The sequence below is a fragment of the Agelaius tricolor genome, unplaced genomic scaffold (genome assembly GCF_023055355.1).
Source record: "Agelaius tricolor isolate 1412-34295 unplaced genomic scaffold, bAgeTri1.0.p SCAF_7, whole genome shotgun sequence".
Taxonomy (NCBI): Eukaryota; Metazoa; Chordata; class Aves; order Passeriformes; family Icteridae; genus Agelaius; species Agelaius tricolor.
The window spans coordinates 330,910-349,681 of record NW_027269267.1 but is presented as its reverse complement, the minus strand read 5'-3'; the positions used below and the strand labels follow the sequence as shown (position 1 = coordinate 349,681).

General features: G+C 62.8%; 3 protein-coding genes across 7 annotated transcripts in view; all 3 read left to right on the top strand.

The window, feature by feature from the left end:
• NUP98 (nucleoporin 98 and 96 precursor) overlaps positions 1 to 8,677 on the top strand; it is a 35,816-nt gene extending 27,139 nt beyond the window's left edge. For 3 of the 5 annotated variants that reach the window (XM_071430007.1, XM_071430005.1, XM_071430006.1), the window contains 10 exons: positions 201 to 430; positions 1,094 to 1,363; positions 2,250 to 2,407; positions 2,971 to 3,114; positions 4,363 to 4,505; positions 4,997 to 5,218; positions 5,779 to 6,020; positions 6,571 to 6,725; positions 7,083 to 7,194; positions 8,238 to 8,677. In XM_071430007.1, coding sequence (XP_071286108.1) covers positions 201 to 430; positions 1,094 to 1,363; positions 2,250 to 2,407; positions 2,971 to 3,114; positions 4,363 to 4,505; positions 4,997 to 5,218; positions 5,779 to 6,020; positions 6,571 to 6,725; positions 7,083 to 7,194; positions 8,238 to 8,449 — 1,888 coding nt within the window. In that variant the 3' untranslated portion in view covers positions 8,450 to 8,677. The other 2 variants (XM_071430010.1, XM_071430009.1) reach the window with 2 other exon arrangements.
• Positions 8,678 to 9,795: 1,118 nt separating this feature from the next.
• CHRNA10 (cholinergic receptor nicotinic alpha 10 subunit) lies at positions 9,796 to 12,419 on the top strand. Its single transcript, XM_071430030.1, has 5 exons — positions 9,796 to 9,984; positions 10,220 to 10,365; positions 10,665 to 10,819; positions 11,067 to 11,599; positions 11,701 to 12,419. Exons 1-5 carry the CDS (start codon positions 9,924 to 9,926, stop codon positions 12,183 to 12,185), a joined length of 1,380 nt encoding a protein of 459 aa, XP_071286131.1. The 5' UTR covers positions 9,796 to 9,923; the 3' UTR covers positions 12,186 to 12,419.
• Positions 12,420 to 13,467: 1,048 nt separating this feature from the next.
• LOC139591887 (uncharacterized protein DDB_G0284671-like) lies at positions 13,468 to 14,556 on the top strand. The gene is made up of 2 exons (XM_071431112.1): positions 13,468 to 13,572; positions 13,738 to 14,556. Exons 1-2 carry the CDS (start codon positions 13,468 to 13,470, stop codon positions 14,554 to 14,556), a joined length of 924 nt encoding a protein of 307 aa, XP_071287213.1.
• Positions 14,557 to 18,772: the final 4,216 nt, after the last annotated feature.

Below are 18,772 nucleotides of genomic sequence, written 5' to 3'. Positions count from 1 at the left end.
CCAGGGACACCTTCTACTACCCCAGGTTGTTCAGGGTCCCAAAGCCTGGCTCCAAATCCCAGACTCTCACCAGGATCTTCATGCCTTGGGTCATGTTTTACTGTCGTGTTAATTAGGACAAGCTGCAGGATGAGCTGCTCTACTTGCGTGGAGAACATGCAGAACTTTTGCTACTTGGTCTATCTCCCCTTTTCCTCCAGACTCACAGAATCTCCTTTCAAAGTTCATGTGGAAAAGTTGAGCTTGGAACAATGGAAGATGGACAGAGACAAGGAGCTGTATCTCACCCCTCTGGAGATAAAGCTGAAGCACAGCACTGTCCATATGGATGAGCCCTGTCCTCTCCTGGCCCCCAACCCCGGAGTCTCTGCTATCCATGACTATGCTGACTGGGCCAGGAAAGCATCTGAGGATCCCACTGTGGCAGAGAGTGAGTACAAAATGATCCTTCTCACAGAATGGTTTAGGCTGGCACAGCCCTGCCAGCCCATGCAGTGCCAGCTGTGCCCCATGGGCACCTTGTCCCCAGCCCAGAGCACTCAGTGCCACCTGCAGGGGACACCTGCAGGGCTGGGCACTGCAAAGCTCCCTGGGCAGCCCCTGCCAAACACAGTGGGGACAGTGAGCCCTCCAGGCTGGGGGCAGTGAGCCCTCCAGGCTGGGGGCAGTGAACTCTCCAGGGTGGGGGCAGTGAACTCTTCAGGGTGGGGGCAGTGAGCCCTCCAGGGTGGGGGCAGTGAGCCCTCCAGGGTGGGGGCAGTGAGCCCTCCAGGGTGGGGACAGTGAGCCCTCCAGGGTGGGGATAGTGAGCCCTCCAGGGTGGGGACAGTGAACTCTTCAGGGTGGGGGCAGTGAGCTCTCCAGGGTGGGGGCAGTGAACTCTCCAGGGTGGGGACAGTGAGCCCTCCAGGGTGGGGACAGTGAGCCCTCCAGGGTGGGGACAGTGAACTCTCCAGGGTGAGGACAGTGACCCCTCCAGGGTGGGGATAGTGAGCCCTCCAGGGTGGGGGCCATGAGCTCTCCAGAGTCACCCTCCCATAAGCCCCTCTGAGTTCTGTGCTCCCACTGCTGACGCTGGTGTGTGTCCCCACAGGCGTTGTGAAGCACTGGTGCCTGGCCTGGACGTTGTGTGAGGCCATCTGGGGCAAGCTGAGGGAGCTGGAGGCCAGCCTGGAGGAGCCCAGCGAGTACGTGCTGGCGCTGGAGCGGCGCCGCGCCTTCTCGCGGTGGCTGTCGGAGACGGCGGCCGCGCGCATCGAGGAGGAGGTGGCCATGGCCCGGCACGGCAGCCACGTCGAGGCCGTGTTCAGCTGCCTCACGGGCAAGAGGATCGGCGAGGCCTGCAGGCTGGCACAGCAGGCAGGTGAGCACCCGGGCTGCTGGGCACTGCCCAGGGAATGGGCACGGCCCCGAGGCCGCCGCAGCTCCAGGAGCCTTTGGCCAGCGCTGCCAGGGATGCCCAGGCTGGGCTTGCTGGGCTCTGGGCAGGGCAGGGCTGGCACTGGGGGATCCCTGGGGGTCAGTCCCACTCAGGATATTCTGTGATCACAGCTTTTCTAAATCACAGCTTTTGTGTAGAGGAGAAAGGACATGCACAAAGAGAGATTAAACTTAGAGAGCTCATAGTCACTGACTGCTCTGCATGTGAAATGTTCCCTTGTCAGTGACCACAAAATCATAGAATGGGCTGGACTGGAAGGGACTTTAAAGCCCATCCAGTCCCACACCTCCCCCCCCATCACAGGCAGGGACTCCTTCCACTGTCCCAGGTTGCTCCAAGCCCTGTCCAGCCTGGCCTTGAAGATTGGGTAGGAGCTGCTGCTGGACTCCCTGGTCCCCTTCACTCTGGCTCTGTGAGCTACCCCCAGTCAGGAAGTGCTGCTGGAGTGCATTTGGAACTCGGAGTTTTCATAGTCACTCCTTTGAATTTTTAATTAATTATCTTCTTAATTGAGCTTCTGTTTCAGACATTTTCTGTTTGGGTTAAAAACACGTATTTTCAGAGCCTTATGGCAGGTTTTATCCCTGTCTGTTATACCAGGTGTTTATGGAGTGGTTTATTTTGTAAGAAATACTGGAGTTGTGGCCTCCCCATTCCATCCCCCAGTGGATGGGGCTTGGAGCAGCTGACCTAGTGGAAGGTGTCCCTGCCATGGGCATGGGCTGGAACAGGATGAGTTTTAGGATCCCTCCCAACCCAAAGCCCTGTGAGGGGCTCTAAGGTGTGCAGCTGAGGGGTGTCCCTGCAGGTGACCACCGCCTGGCGCTGCTGCTGTCACAGCTGGCCGGCAGCCAGCCCGTGAGGGACCTGCTGACCCTGCAGCTGGTGGACTGGCACCGCCTGCACAGCGACCGCTTCATCCAGGAGGAGCGGCTGCGCCTCTTCGCCCTGCTCGCGGGCAAGCCGGTAAGGACAGCCCCGGTAAGGACAGCCACACAGCCCCTCTGGGGACAGCCTCACTGGGGACAGCCACACTGGGGACAGCCACACAGACACACTGGGGACAGCCGCACAGCCCCTCTGGGGACAGCCCCTGTGGGGACAGCCCTACAGACACACTGGGGACAGCCCCGGTAAGGACAGCCCTGCTAGTCCTTTCTTTCCTTTCTTTCCCTCCCAATCACCCCCCCTCTGGTGAGCCGCTCAGCCACGGGCACTGCAGGGAGGGGCTCCTCTCCCAGAGCCACCTCCTGCTGCTGCACACCTGGCTCCAGGTGTGGCTGAGCAGGGTTTGTGCTCCAGGTGTGGCTGAGCAGGGTGTGTGCTCCAGGGGTGGCTGAGCAGGGTTTGTGCTCCAGGGGTGGCTGAGCAGGGTTTGTGACTCCAGGGGTGGCTGAGCAGGGTGTGTGCTCCAGGGGTGGCTGAGCAGGGTTTGTGACTCCAGGGGTGGCTGAGCAGGGTTTGTGCTCCAGGGGTGCCTGAGCAGGGTTTGTGGCCCCAGGTGTGGCTGAGCAGGGTTTGTGCTCCAGGTGTGGCAGCTCTCCGAGAGGATCAGTGTCAACGTGTGCTCGCTGCTGGACTGGAAGCGCTGCATGGCCGTGCACCTCTGGTACCTGCTGCCCCCCACAGCCTCCATCTCCAGGGCTCTGGCCATGTACGAGTCAGCCTTTCAGGTGGGTCACTGCCTCCTGCCCTAAAGGAGCCCTTCAGGGTGCTCCTGCCTGCTGGTGCTGCACAGAGGCTCCTGTGAGCAGCCAGGAGTTGCTGAACGTGGGATTGAGTGTAGGATATGGGGGGAATGGCTTCCCACTGCCACAGGGCAGGGTTAGGTGGGGTACTGGGGAGGAATTCCTCCCTGGGAGGGAGGGAGGCCCTGGCACAGGGTGCCCAGAGCAGCCCCTGGATCCCTAAAAGTATCTCAGGCCAGGGTGGACAGGGCTTGGAGCAGCCTGGGACAGTGGAAGGTGTCCCAAGGGTAGGGGGTGGAATTGGATGTTCTTCAAGGTCCTTTCCAACCCAAACCATTCTGTGATTCTATAGAATCATAAGTTCTGTGGAGAAAACCCATTTATGGAGTATTTCCAGGTTTATGTCTAGCTGACAACTGGACAAAATTAGGAAGAGTGACAGTGGCCAACAGCAGAAAAGCCCTTTTGAGGCAGGCAGCCTGTTCTCCCACTGGGGTCATTAATCCTCAGCTGCCTTGTCCAGCAGCCCATGGTGCCCCACATCTGTGTGTGCCCCCTCAGTCCCCCCAGCCCCTGTCCCACACCTGTGTGTGCCCCCCCAGCCCCTGTCCCACACCTCTGTGGCTCCATGCATTATGCAGAGCCCTGTGTCTTGCTGCAGAGCTCTCAGCTCTGTGTGCAGCAGGACAAAGGGTTCTGCTGAAAAACATGTTTAATCATTTAACTAAAGCCAGCTCAGCCCTCCATCCTCAAGGCAGCCTAAGTACAGCAGCAAGTCTAGAAACATGTTACTGATGTTTGCTTCAATATTCAGTGTTGAGCACTTCTGAATCCCCAGCTGCAGAGAAAGTTCTCAGCTGATTGTTCTGACTGACTCAGTGTGTCCTGTGCTGCTCGTGGCTGCCCAGACCCTGCTGAGCTACAGAGAGAAGGCTCCCTGGGATGCACTCACTTCATTCCATAAAGGCCCACATAGTTTTCCAGCTATAAGAGCCTTTGGGAATACAGGCTGTGTGTGAGAGCTGGCTGTGCCTCCAGGCAGTGTTTGTCAGAGCTCAGTGTGAGACATGAACCTGCCCAAGCATTTTGGGTTCAGGTTTTTCATGTTGGTCCATAGTTCTGGGGAGGTTCCACCTGCAGGTGCAGAGAGAGTCTCCTGAGCCTGCTGAGCTGTGGAATTCAGTTTTGTTCAGAATATGGTCTTCAAACTTACTGTTGAAACTATCTCCCTAGAACACCTCAGAGTGTGAAAAATACGCCTGCTGTCCTCTGCCTCCTTACCTGGAGGATTCTGGCTATGTCATTGAGGAAGATGACAATGGAGGAAGGCCCCTGAGAGATGTCTGCTTCCATTTGTTAAAGCTCTACAGTGACAGGTGAGTGGGCAAAGAGTTCAGTAAGCATATAGAAAAGTCATGGTCAGTCAGTGACTGCCTGAGTTCACCAAGCAGGGGGGTGAAATCTGCCTGAACCTCTTGGAGCAGTCCAAAATCAGCCCCACATGTACCCCTGGCAGAAGGTGGTGTCACCTGGGGATGGTAGACTTGGGAACCTTAAGCTTTGGGGCACATTTGTGGGGTTTTAGGTGCTTTCTGTGTCTGAAGAGTGCAGGAAGGCTTCTCTGTAGCTGCCTTTTTTGAAGGCAGTGAGAAATCTGCAGGGGAGCACATACAGCAGAAAAAGGGGTGACAGTCTGGGTGCAGACTCATAGGAGTTTAGCAGTAAACACTGTTAATTTTCTTCTTAAAAAAGAAAAGCAAACCCCCACACCAATGTAAATCACACACTTGGAGGTGGGTGAAGGGAGGGGACTGGATGTGATTTGTGGGCACAACCAGCTCTCACAGTTACCACTTTTCCTCTGCAGGTCCTACGAGCTTGACCAGCTGCTGGATCCCAGGAGTGTCACCTCTGACCCGCTGGATTTCCGCCTCAGCTGGCACCTGTGGGAGGTGCTCAGGGCCCTGAACTACTGCCACCTGTCCCAGCAGAGCTGGGGGGTGCTCAACACCAGCTATGCTGCCCAGCTGGAGAGCGAGGGGCTGTGGGAGTGGGCCGTGTTCGTGATGCTGCACGAGCCTGACGCACAGTGAGTGACCCTGGGTGGCTGTGCTGGGCTGGACACGCTGTGAGTGTGACCCTGGGTGGCTGTGCTGGGCTGGACACATTGTGAGTGTGACCCTGGGTGGCTGTGCTGGGCTTGGTCACATCCTGAGTGACCCTGGGTGGCTGTCCTGGGCTGGACATACCATGAGTGACCCTGTGTGGCTGTCGTGGGCTTGGTCACATCCTGAGTGACCCTGTGTGGCTGTGCTGGGCTGGACAGGCTGTGAGTGACCCTGTGTGACTGTCCTGGGCTGGACAGGCTGTGAGTGTGACCCTGGGTGACTGTCCTGGGCTGGACACACAATGACAGACCCTGTGTGACTGTCCTGGGCCTTGCAATAACTTGGGATCAGTCCTAAAGAGCTGTGGTTGTAGTGGCTTCTCGCACCTGGAGCTGTGCTCCTGGAGGCTTTGTGCCACTTGGGGAAATCCCAGGATCGCAGAGGGGTGTGGGGTGGGAGGCTCCTGAAGGCCACGTTGTCCTGCAGCGTGCTGCTCCTGTGGGGCTGGCAGGAGCAGTGACGGCTGCCCCGTGCCCCGCAGTGTCCGTGAGAAGGCGGTGCGGGAGCTGCTGGGCCGGCACTGCGCGCTGGCCGAGGGCCCCGAGGGCTGGGCCAAGGAGAGCTTCCTGACGCAGCGCCTGTGCGTGCCCCCGCGCTGGATCCACGAGGCCAAGGCCGTCCGGGCCAGGATGGAGGGAGACAAGCACAAAGAGGCCCTGTTCCTCTTCAAGGCTGGCCACTGGAACCAGTGCCACAAGCTGGTCGTCAGGCACTTGGCCTCAGGTGGGTCTTGCTGCTCCTCTTGCGTCCTGAACTTTGAGCAGCACACAAAGGCGTGGCGGGAGTGGGAGTGGGATCCCCTCTGCTCTGGAGCCAGGCTGGGAGAGCTGGGGGCTCACCTGGACAGGAGAAAGCTACAGGGAGACCTCAAGCTCAGAGCCTCTGCCAGGGCCTAAAGGGGCTCCAGGAGAGCTGGAGAAGGACCCGGGACAAGTGGAAGGAGGTGGGACTGGATGATATTTAAGGTCCCCCCCAGCCCAAAACCATGAGTGACTCCATGATTCCAAGCCATGGGGCGGCGAATAAAGGGATCAGGCTGGGTTTGGAGCAGCAGAGTTAGCACAGAGGGCCTGGCAGTTCCAAACCAGCTCTCCCTGGATACCTGGTGTGGTGCTTTTCCTGGGCAAACAGGGAAGCAGGGCAGTGCTTTCCCTGCTGCACAGCCCCACCTTCCTGGAGCACGGGGGTGTCTGGGGACAAGGGCAGCAGTGGCCCTCTGTCCCTGCTCTGTGGAGATGGGGTGGCCTCTGTTCCTAACCCCAGTTCTCTGCAGATGCAATTATCAACGAGAACTACAAGTACCTGAAGGGGTTCCTGGAGGACCTGGCGCCGCCGGAGCGCAGCGCGCTCATCCAGGACTGGGAGCTGGCGGGGCTGGTCTACCTCGACTACATCCGTGTCAACGAGATGCTGGACAGGATTCAGCAGGTAGGGCAGCTGCCTTCTGTGCCTTGGCAGCTCACACAGGGGCTGCACTGACGCTCTCACTGGCTGTTGAGGGGGAGTTGGTGCTTCTCTTTGGCAGGCGCTTCAAACAGAACGTGGGGCATCTCTAAAACCAGGCTTTGCTATCTGCTGTCACAGCCAGGGGAGGGCTGTGTCCTGTGGGTTGTGACAGTGACAAGTGAAAGGAATGGGACAAACCCAGCAATCTCCAAGTCCATTCCCCCACGTTCCTGTCCAGGCTTCCCCTTTGCCTGCTCTGGTGTGAATTCAGGCAGGTTTTGGTGTAGTGTCACCTGGTGGGTGAGTTTGGCCTTGGAGCTGACCCGTGTTTTCTTCCAGCTGGATGTTTCCACCTACGAGCTGGAGCGGTTACACACCAAAGTGACGTCCCTGTGCAACAGGATAGAGCAGCTGCAGTGCCACACGGCCAAGGACCGCCTGGCTCAGTCAGGTATGCTGACACCCTGTCCAGCAGCTCCCTGGGACACCTGGGCAGCAGCTGTATCCCTGACTCATAGAATCTTTTAGGTTGGAAAAGACCTTTCAGTCCAGCCATTCCCCAGCACTGCTAGGATCACCACTGACCCATGTTCCCAGGTGTCACATCCACAGGGCTGTGAAATCCCTCCAGGGATGGGCACTCCACCACCTCCCTGGGCAGCTGTGCCAGGGCTGCACAGCCCTGTCTGGGAAGCAATTGTCACAATATCCAAGCTGAGCCTGCCCTGGCCCAGCCTGAGCCTGTTCTCCCTCCTCCTGTCCCTGTTCCCTGGGAGCAGAGTCCAATCCCCCCCTCCTCCTGCCAAGGAGTTGAGGAGTGTGAGAAGGTCCCCCCTCGGGCTCCTTTTCTGCAGGCTGAGCCTCCTAAACCCTTTGGGGGAAGAATTTTTCCTCAGTATCCAACCTAAACCTCTGGCACAGCCTGAGGCTGTTTGCTCTCCCCCTGTGGCTGCATGCCTGTGCTGAGGAAGGGAACAGAAAGAGGACAGCACATCCAGTGCCTTCCCTTTCAACGCCCCATCAATCCCAGCTGGGTTTGCTCTGCAGCGCTCCTGGGCGGAGCACACGCCGAGTGTGGTGGTGTTTGTGGGTCCCCAGGACGAGGGAAGAGATGAGAATCTTGATTCTGTGTTTCAGAAGGCTGATTTATTATTTTATGATATATATTATATTAAACGAAAATATTATACTAAAACTATACTAAAAGAATAGAAGAAAGGATTTCATCAGAAACCTAGCAAAGGAAAGGAAGGAATGATAATAAAATCTTGTGACTGACCAGAGTCCGAGGAAGCTGGACTGTGATTGGCCATTAATTAAAAACAACCACACGAGACCAATCAAAGAGGCACCTGTTGCATTCCACAGCAGCAGTTAATTATTGTTCGCATTTCATTCCCGAGGCCTCTCAGCTTCTCAGGAGCAAAGATCCTAGCAAAAGCATTTCTCACAAAACCCATCCGTGACAGCAGCGCTGTGTCCCCGCTCTTGCAGACATGGCGAAGCGCGTGGCCAACGTGCTGCGGGCGGTGCTGAGCCTGCAGCAGGGCCCCGAGGCGGGCCCCGAGCCCGCGGAGCCGCGCGTGCCCCTGCGCCTGCTGGCCCCGCACATCGGCCGCCTGCCCATGCCCGAGGACTACGCGCTGGAGGAGCTGCGCGGCCTCACCCAGGCCTACCTGCGCGAGCTGGCCCTGGCCGCGCACTGAGCGCCCTGCAGGGCTCACCCCAGTGCTCGCCTGGGACAGAGCCGCCCGCTGGGCCACGGCTCCGTGCCCGCCCCGGGCCCTGCCCAGCGCCCGGCACCGCCCCGGGGTGCGCGCCCAAGGTCTTCATGCATGAGGAGTATCGAAAGGTTTTTATCGAAAAAAATATAAATAAATGCTCTAGATTATTTTCCTGTCTTTTTGAAAACCACAAATAAAATGTTTATAGTACTCCCATGGGTTCCTGTGGTTTTTAAGGCAGGGTTTGGAGGTGTGTGTCCTTTGCTGTGTCACTCCGGGATGGCTGGGTGGGGGGTAAGGACAGCCCCAGAATGACTGATACAATCCCACCTTGCCTTCGGCGCTCATCAGCGTAGGCTCCTTCAGGATCTCGGGAGGAAACATCACTTATCTCTGGGACAGAGTGTGGGCAACCCAGATAAACCAGATTTTGGCCTTTTGGTGCTGAAAGGAGCTCCTGTAAAAGCTGGACAGGGACTGGGGACAAGGCTTGCAGGGACAGCACCCAGGGAATGGCTGCCAGTGCCAGAGGGCAGGGCTGGGTGGGATCTTGGTAATGAGGAATTGTTCCCTGGCAGGGTGGGCAGGCCCTGGCACAGGTGCCCAGAGCAGCTGGGGCTGCCCCTGCATCCCTGGCAGTGCCAAGGCCAGGCTGGACACTGGGGCTGGGAGCACCTGGGACAATGGGAGGTGTCCCTGTCCCTGGCGGGTGGCTCGTTCAGGTGACACTCGCTGTGTGCAGGGGCCGGGTCACTGCGGCTTCGCCTCCTTCCATTACTGTAATTGGGCCTGAGCGGCCCGGCCCGGGCGGCACGGGCTGGGATGAATAATTCACCGCCTGGAAACAAAACCTCCGGCCTCAAAACCGCTCGGCATCTGCCGCCGGGGCTCGGCGTGGGAAAGGTGCCAGGAGGCGCCGGGGGAGCGGAGCCGGCGGATTCCCCGGGGCTGGAGCTGGGGATGCTCCGGCACCCCCGAGCCCGGCGCCGCTGCCCCTCGCTGCTTCATCTCCTGGCTCCTCAGCCTGCCGGGTTTTCCTCCCACCGAACGGGAACCATCTGCCCCTTCTCTTCCCTCGCTCTTTCCCAAGCCCGGAGAGCGGGATATCCCTTGCTCCCTTGCTGTGCAGGGCGGTCACTCCGCCCCGGAGCTGCACCAGCCGCCCTCAGTTCCGCGGTGTCCCCGGTGTCGCGGGTGCGGTGTCCCCGTGTCCTCGGGCTGGGGCCGGTGCGGACAGCGACAGGCACCGCGTGGCTGCCACCAGCGCCCCCCAGACCCATCCCCGAAGGGGCTCGGCTGCACCCGGAGCCCGTCCCGGCCCGTGCCCGCTCCCAGCCGGGCCCCGCGGGGGTCGCCCACCGCAGCCCCTCGCCGTGGTTGCCTGGGGGCCGTGCCCCCCCGCCCTGTCCCCGCCCTGACGTCAGCCGCCCCCCCGTGTCCCCGCACCTGCGGCGGGATGGAGCCCGGAGCTCGCCTGTGCCTCGCCCTGTGCCTCGCCGGCCTCCTCCCGGCCCCGGGTGAGCAGGGGGGCTCCAGGGGCGCGGACCCCCGGTCCCCGGGGCAGCATCGCCCCGCACACGGGGAATCCCGGGGCGGGGGGCTCGGGCTGGCGGTGAGGGGGATCCCGGGGGTCCCGCCGTGCTCCCTGTCCCTCCCAGCTGCCGGAGGGTCCCGCGGCCGGGTGCTGGGGATCCCTCGGGGGGGCTCCGGCTGCAGCCCGGCCCCTCCGAGCCCCGCTCCGCGTGTCCCCAGGCTGCCGGGCGGCGCCGGGAAGGTTCGCCTACAAACTGCTCCACGACCTCTTCGCCAACTACTCCAGCGCCCTGCGCCCCGTGGAGGACACGGACCGGGCTCTCAACGTCACCCTCAAGGTCACCTTGGCTCAGATCATCGACATGGTGAGCGCCGGGCACGGCACCGGCCCCGCGCCCCGCTGCCCGCCCCGGGTCCGGCTCGACCCCGCGCCGACGCTCAGCCCCTGGAACCAGCTCGGATCCGCCCCCGAAGCAGCCCCGGTGGCCTCGGGTCAGCTCAGAGCATTCTGCAGACAGCCCGGTCCCCCCCCCAAAACCAGCACGGGCCCCCCGAACCCAGCTCAGCTCCGCGGGGCACCCGGAGAGGCCGCCGGGCCGGGGGCCGAGGGGAGCGGGGCGGCCTCGGGGTCCATTCCCCCACGCCCACCTTCTCCCCTCGGCAGGACGAGAGGAACCAGGTGCTCACCTCCTACCTGTGGGTCCGCCAGACCTGGCTGGACGCGCACCTCACCTGGGACAAGGACGAGTACGGCGGCATCGACAGCATCCGCATCCCCAGCAGCTACGTCTGGCGGCCGGACATCATCCTCTACAACAAGTGCGTTGTGCTTGGTCCCCCCGGCTGCTCCCGGGGCTGGGGGGCCCGGCTGGGGCTGGGGGCTGCGGGGGTGCTGCCAGCCTCGGGGGGCGAGCAGGAGGGTCCTGGAGGGGGACATGCAGGGAGATGTGGGGCGGGGGTGCCGGGTGTGCCTGGGACTGAGCCCAGCAGCGAGGGGACAGCCAGGGGCTGCAGGGGGCCCAGGGAGGGGATGCGGCCCCACGGGGACCCCTCCCTCCGTGCCCAGCGCCGACGAGCACTTCGGCGGCTCCATGGAGACCAACGTGGTGCTGCGCTCCGACGGGCACATCACCTGGGACTCGCCCGCCATCACCAAGAGCTCCTGCAAGGTGGACGTGTCCTACTTCCCCTTCGACGGGCAGCAGTGCCGCCTCACCTTCGGCTCCTGGACCCACAACGGGAACCAGATCGACCTCCGCAACCAGCTGGACAGCGGGGACCTGACGGACTTCGTGGAGAACGTGGAGTGGGAGGTGCTGGGCATGCCGGCCACCAGGAATGTCATCACCTACGGCTGCTGCTCCGAGCCCTACCCCGACGTCACCTACACCCTGCTCCTGCGCCGCCGCGCCTCCTTCTACATCTTCAACCTGCTCCTGCCCTGCATCATGGTCTCCTTCCTGGCGCCCCTGGGCTTCTACCTGCCCGCCGACTCGGGGGAGAAGGTGTCGCTGGGGGTGACGGTGCTGCTGGCCCTCACCGTGTTCCAGCTGCTGGTGGCCGAGAGCATGCCCCCCTCGGAGAGCGTCCCGCTCATCGGTGAGCCCAGGGCCGGGCTCGGGGCCAGGGCTGGGCTCAGGGCTGGGCACGGGGGGCAGCGGGAGCCCCGGTGCCCCCTGCCAGCGCCGCTGCCCCCGCAGGGAAGTACTACATCGCCACCATGACCATGATCACGGCCTCCACGGCGCTCACCATCTTCATCATGAACGTGCACCACTGCGGGCCGGGGGCCCGGCCCGTGCCGCCCTGGGCGCGCCGGCTCATCCTGCACCACCTGGCCCGGCTCTGCTGCGTCTACGAGGTGGGCGAGAGCTGCAAGAGCCCCCAGCGGGCGCCGGGCGGGCGCGCAGCCCCGGGGGAAGCCAGGGCAGCGGGGGAGAGCCCCGGGGACGGGCAGGCGGGCACGGAGGTGCGGGGCTGCCCCTGGGACCACTGCCTGTGCCACCACGACGGCCTGCTGAGGGACGTCGGGTACATCGCCGGCTGCTTCCGCCGCCACCGCGCCAACCAGCGCCGCACGGGCGAGTGGAAGAAGGTGGCCAAGGTGATGGACCGCTTCTTCATGTGGGTCTTCTTCCTCATGGTCTTCCTCATGAGCGTGCTGGTCCTGGGCAACGCTGCCTGATGGCTCTGCGGGCCCAGCACTGCGACCCCCAGGGATGGCGGGGGCTGTGGGTGAGGGTGACACAAATGCCCCTGGTCCCCCCCGAGCTGCAGGGAGGGAGCTGCTCCATCCCTGGGGAAAGGGTGCCCCAGACAGCGCCTGTCCCACTGTACCAGAGTGGGCCTCACATCCCCCTGTGGCATCCCGCACCTGAGAAATTCCAAACTGGAAATAAACGGAGGAAATGCACCAAAATGGAAATAAACCGTGGAACGTGTGTCCTGTCCCTGCTGCCTGGGACAGGGGTGCTGCCCGAGGGAGGGCGGCCCTGGGAGGGATGGGGGATCAGGCCCTGAGCGCTGGGAGGGATGGGGCTCCCCATGAGAGGGGTGGGGGGCTCCTCATGGGAAGGAGTGCGGGGCCCAGTGGGAGCTCTGGAGCTGCTGCCTACCCTGGCCAGGGCAGGCTGGTCCCCTGGTCCATCTGTGCCCACCCAGCCCAGCCTGTGGCAGCCACTGCCCCATGGCAGCCTGGCCCCTCGGGGAACCCTGGCCCGGGAAGGGAAGGGAAGGGAAGGGAAGGGAAGGGAAGGGAAGGGAAGGGAAGGGAAGGGAAGGGAAGGGAAGGGAAGGGAAGGGAAGGGAAGGGAAGGGAAGGGAAGGGAAGGGAAGGGAAGGGAAGGGAAGGGAAGGGAAGATAAACTCTCCAGGACTGGCGGGTGTTGTGATGGGGAAGGCTCTCCTGGGCACAGCCACCACCAAAGGAGGAGTTTTGGATTCTCAGAGAAGCAAGGACAGAGGCAGCAGGAATTGAGAGGGATGGCCTTTGGAAGAAGGGGCAGCAAAGCAGGAGGTGACAAGGATGTCCTGAAGTCCTGCAGGAGAAAACAGGATGTCCCAGCAGCTCTGGATGAGCCTTGGGAACAATTCTGGAGCTCCTGGAACTGCGTGGGGAGCTGCCATGGGGGCTGCACCTGCCCAGCACCACCTGTGTGCTCCTGGGCGGCTCCACTTCGATAGCCAGGCACATGGGCATGTCCCCTTTGCCAGGTGGCACTCAGATGTCACACAGGGGTCTCTGCCCCTCCTGTGATGTCACACAGGGGCTCTCGCTGCCCCACACTGTCACAAAGGGGCCTTTGCCCACCTGCTGGGTATAAAAGGGAACATGGGATGCTGTGACACTGCAGACTGGCACCACCAGGGCCTCTGCCACCCCAGCCGGGTTGGGGGCCCTTCACCAGGGCTCCGCAGGTCCCTGGGGAACCTCCTCAGCAGCCTGTGCCAGTGACAGGGACCGTGCCATGGGGTTCCTCAACATCTTCACCACGGGTGAGCTGGTGGCAATCACGATGGTGCTGCTGCAGCTCATCCTGGTCCTTGTCATGCTACGGGACAAGCGTCTGTGGGTAGGTGGCCTCTGATCTGCTGTGTGGGCCGGGCTGGGCTGGACTGGGCTGGGCTGGGCTGGGCCGTGTGGGTTTGGGGTGTGTTGGTGGTGTGCCATGCGTGGCAGGACGGTGTGGAGCGTTCTGGGGAGCTGCTCCTGTCTCACCCATCCGTGGTTCTTGCAGAGGATCCATCAGAGCTCAGAGCATCCGAGCGCAGCCAGAGGCCGGCTGGAGGGGCAGAGCAGCGTGGGCAGGGCACGGAGATCAGCACAGCTGGGGCTGCCCCACGGCAGCTCCCCACGCGGCTCCATGAGCTCCAGGAGGCGTTTCCCAAGGTTCATCCGGAGCTGTCAGGACTCGCAGGCGCTCTTCGAGGAGCACCGCGAGGAGCTGGAGGCTCAGCTGCCCCAGTGGCCGAGGGTGCAGAGGGGCTGCGGGGCGGCCCAGCCCGAGGTGTCCGTGGAGCCGGGGCTGCTGGGGGGCAAGGAGTCCCCGCAGGGCCCCGCAGAGGAGCGGCCCGAGGCGGGCATGGACGGCGCGGCCGGACCGGAGCGAGCCGGGGCCGCGGGGCGAGGCAGCGGCAGCGGCACAGGCAGCGGCACAGGCAGAGGCAGCGGCAGCGGCACAGGCAGAGGCAGCGGCAGCGGCAGCGGCAGCGGCAGCGGCAGCGGCAGCAGCAGCGCCCCGGAGGCCGAGCGCGGCAGAGGCTGCCCGGCCCTGGCCTGGTTCATCCCCAGGGACGTGCTGGTGGCCGAGACGGGCTCGGAGGGCAGCAGCAGCAGCAGCAGCAGCAGCTCGCTGGGGCTGACGTTCGGCCTGCTGAGCGCGGACCCGTGGTGGGGCCCGGTGCTGCCGCCGCCGCCGCCGCTGCCGCAGCCGCTGCCCGCGGGCCGGGGCCGGGAGCCGGGCTGGGCCCTGGGCAAGCTCCGTGCCCGGCTCGGGGAGAGCCTGGCAGCCTGGTGCAGCCGCCGCCTCCCTGCCTGCTGCTGCCGCCGCCGCTGAGCCCCGCTGCCCCGGCGCTGCGGAGCCGCGGGAACGGGGCGCGCCCGTGCCCGTGCCTGTGCCCGTGTCTGTGCCCATGTCCGTGCCCGTGTCTGTGCCTGTGTCCGTGCCCGTCTCTGTGCTAGTGTCCATGCCCGTGTCCCTGCCATGCCCATGCCTGTGCCCATGTCGTGCCCATGTCCGTCTCCATGCCTGTCCCCCTGCCTGTGCCCGTGTCCATGCCCGTCTCCGTGCCCGTGTCCATGCGGAGCAGCCGTGGCTGGCCCGGCACTGCCACGTCCCCAGCCCTGCCCAGCCCGGCGGGCACCCGGCCTGGAAGGGAGCAGCTTGCCCAGGCAGGAGCTGACTCCCCCAACCCACACTCTCCAGGCCTGATCCCTGGGTACCTCGGAGTTTTCCTCACTCTTTGTCTCAATGTTTCCTCTCAGCAGTGAAAAAAAACCAAACAAAAAAATACCCCAAGCAAACCAAACCAAAGCGAAGGTATTATTTGTAGAAGTTTTAGTGTCTATTACAGTAGTAGCCACATTAAATTCTAGCAGGGCTTTGGCCATTCTCATCTTCCCTGCAGGACTGCAGGACTTCAGGACATCCTTGTCACCTCCTGCTCTGCTGCCCCTTCTCCCAAAGGCCATCCCTCTCCATTCCTGCTGCCTCCCTCCCTGCTTCCCTGAGAATCCAAAACTCCTCCTTTGGTGATGGCTGTGCCCAGGAGACCCTCCCCCATCATATCACTTCTTCCTTTCTCTTTTCTTGTTTGCATTTTGCCTTTCATTTTTTTTTTTTGTAATTTGTTTCTATTATCTCACAAGTTTCTTTCTCACAACCCTGCACCCAAGGCAGTGAGGGCTCTCCCCTGGGCTCCTGGGTGTCACAAAGGGATTTCTGACTGCCCCAGGATGGCACACAGAGGGCTCTGGCTGCCCCAGGATGGCACACAGAGGGCTCTGGCTGCCCCACACTGTCACAAAGGGATTTCTGACTGCCCCACACTGTCACAAAGAGGGCTCTGGCTGCCTCATGATGTCACACAGGGGACTCTGCCAGGCTATAAAAGGGGCCTCACAGGAGCAAACTGCTGGGCACCACAGTCTGGCAGTGTCCTGGCAGACAGCAGCCCCAGCCTCTGCCACCCCAGCAGGATTGGATTCCCTCACTGGCATTCTGCAGGTCTCTGGGGAGCCTCTCCACCAGCCTGTGCTGGTGACCTGGAGCTCCAGGGATGGTGCCATGGGGTGCCCCAAGACTTTCAGCCAAGGCTCTCCCAAACCTCGCAGGCGCTCTCGGAGGAGCAGCACAAGGAGCTGGAGGCTCAGCTGCCCCAGTGGCCGAGGATGCAGAGGGGCTGCAGGGCGGCCCAGCCTGAGGTGCCCGTGGAGCCGGGGCTGCTGGGGGGCAAGGAGTCCCCGCAGGGCCCCGCAGAGGAGCGGCCCGAGGCGGGCATGGACACTGCGGCCAAAAAGGACAGAGTCAAGGGCAGGAAACGAGGCAATGCCATATTCCTGGAGATGGGGCAGGGCGGCAGCTCGGCAGCCATGGACTGGTTCGTCCCCCCTGGAGAAGCGCAGACCTGCAGCCCCACGGCACCGCGGAGCAGCATCAGCTCGCTGGGGCCGGGCAGGCCCGGCAGCGCTGCTCGGGGCAGGGCGTCCCTGTCGGTGCCCGGGCCCCGGCAGCAGCAGCAGGAGCCCGAGGAGAGGGGCAGGGGGGCGGGCTGCGGCCTCCTGGAGCTCTGCTCCTCCCTCAGGGGGCTGCTGGTGGGCTGGTGGGCACGGCGCGTCCAGCGCCGCCGCCGCAGCCGCCACGTCCGCTTCGCCAGCCCCCTGGTGACAGTGAGGTACATTGACTAGCGGGGCTGCGGGCTGCCCTCCGAGAGCCTTGGAGCCTATTGCTAGTTAATAAATTACCAAAAAACATGGGCTTCGTGCTTCTGCCATTTCAGTTCCGCCCCCCATCCCTACAGGGATGCCGGGAGGTGTTCCTGAGATGACTTTTAAGGTCCCTCCCAACCCAAACCACTCCATGACTACACAATGGTGCCACCCTCCTTCTTCTGGCAGCTCCATGCCGTGGATTTGGGGGGGAGCTGGTCACACCCTGGTCCCGGTTCTGTTCCCAGCACTCAAACCCCGGTCCCGGTTCTGTTCCCAGCACTCGAACCCCGGTCCCGGTTCTGTTCCCCGGTCCCGGTTCTGTTCCCTGATGCCGGTTCTGTTCTCCGGTTCTGTTCCCCGGTCCCGGTTCTTTTCCCCGGTCCCGGTTCCGTTCCCTGATGCCGGTTCTGTTCTCCGGTTCTGTTCCCCAGTCCCGGTTCTGTTCCCCTGTTCCGTTCCCCGGTGCCGGTTCTGTTCCCCGGTCCAGGTTCTGTTCCCCAGTCCCGGTTCTGTTCCCCGGTCCCTGTTCCGTTCCCCGGTCCCGGTTCCGTTCCCCGGTCCCGGTTCCGTTCCCCGGTCCCGGTTCCGTTCTGGTGCCGGGGGTTCCGCGGCTCCTGCAGTTCCGCTCGGCGCCGCCGGGGGGCGCTGGTGGCGCGGCCGCCGCGGGGCCGTTGGGAGCGCGCCCCGCCCCCCCCGGGTGTCCCGGTCCGAGCGTCCCCAAATTCCCCCAAATGTCCCCAAAACCTCCGCGAACCTGAGCCAGCGCTTCCCGGGCTCCCGGTGCCGAGCAGGGCTCGCCGTGCGCATTGGGCACATCGGGGTTTCACAGTGCCGGCTGCAGGGGACACCTGCAGGGCTGGGCACTGCAAAGCTCCCTGGGCAGCCCCTGCCAAGGCCTGAGCTCCCTTGCCATGGGCAAATTGCTGCTGCTGGCCAAGCTGAGCCTGCCCTGGCCCAGCCTGAGGCCGTTCCCTCTGCTCCTGTCCCTGTGCCCTGGGAGCAGAGCCCGACCCCCCCGGCTGTGCCCTCCTGGCAGGGACTTGTGCAGAGCCACAAGGGCCCCTGAGCCTCCTTTGCTCCAGCCCCAGCCCCTGCCCAGCTCCCTCAGGGATTCTCCAGCCCCTGCCCAGCTCCCTCAGGGATTCTCCAGCCCCTGCCCAGCTCCCTCGGGGATTCTGCAGCCCCTGCCCAGCTCCCTCAGGGATTCTGCAGCCCCTGCCCAGCTCCCTCAGGGATTCTCCAGCCCCTGCCCAGCTCCATTCCCTGCCCTGGACACGCTCCAGCCCCTCCAGGGCTCTCCTGCAGGACCAGAACTGGACATTTGTGGAAGCTGGGAGTTCTTCCATGTCCAGCTGTGTGGGACGTGTCCATGGGAGGCTTGAACTTTGTCACATCTGGGTGAGTGGTCACACCAGGACCTGCCACCTCCAGGGGAGCTGCTGTCAGTGTCCCTTGTCCCCAGTCAGTGGCAGCAGCCCTCAGGCACCGCAGCCTCTCCCAGCACAGCCTTTCCAAGCCTTTCCAGGCTTTTCTCTCCAAGGCCTGTGGCTCTGGGCACCTTTGTGTGCTCCTGCTGCTCCTAAGACTGCATCTCTCCTCTCCGGTAGCTTCAACTCATTCCTGGGGAAATCATCCCAGAGCTGAAAGCTGCCCAGGACATGACCCTGTCTGTCTGTCTGTCTGTCTGTCTGTCTGTCTGTCAGGATGTACCCACAGCATCCCTCCAGCCCCGGGGACCCTCTGCTGTTCCGGGTGCTGGGCAGGCAGAGGCAGCCTGGGCATGGTGGGGAGCCCAGGGCAGGGCAGGCTGCTGGAAGGGGTGTCAGGGAGAGGGGAGCCTGTCCCTGCAGCCCCAGGGACGCCTGGCACGGGCAGGAGCCCCAGCTCAGCCTGGGAACGTGTGCCCGGAGCCAGGACCCAGGGGATATTCCATTGCTCCTCACTTCCTCGGGGCAGGGATGCTCTGTGGGCTTTCCCCCTTTGGAATCTGTGCTTTTCCCCACCAAGTCTGGAGCTCCCCCAGCTTTTGGCTGGGCTTTCCACAGTGGATTTTGGGCTCTGCCCCATTGCCAAGGCCACCTGAAACCCCTCCTGCTCTGGGGTGAGGGCAGCCCTTGGCTGGCCCTTGGCCCCAGGTTTCACCCCTGCACTGAGGCTGTGGGATCTGCCCAGGAATCCTCTCAGAGCCCTGACTTGGAGCTGTAAGAGCTCGGACTTCTTTCCTTGCCTTTCTGTCTCTGTGTGTTTGATGCTTCTTAATTTATGGCAGCAAAGCCTAATGGAGATCCTTAACTCTGCATCTGCAATGCAGCAGGCAAACAAGGAGCTCTCCCCCCTCCCAG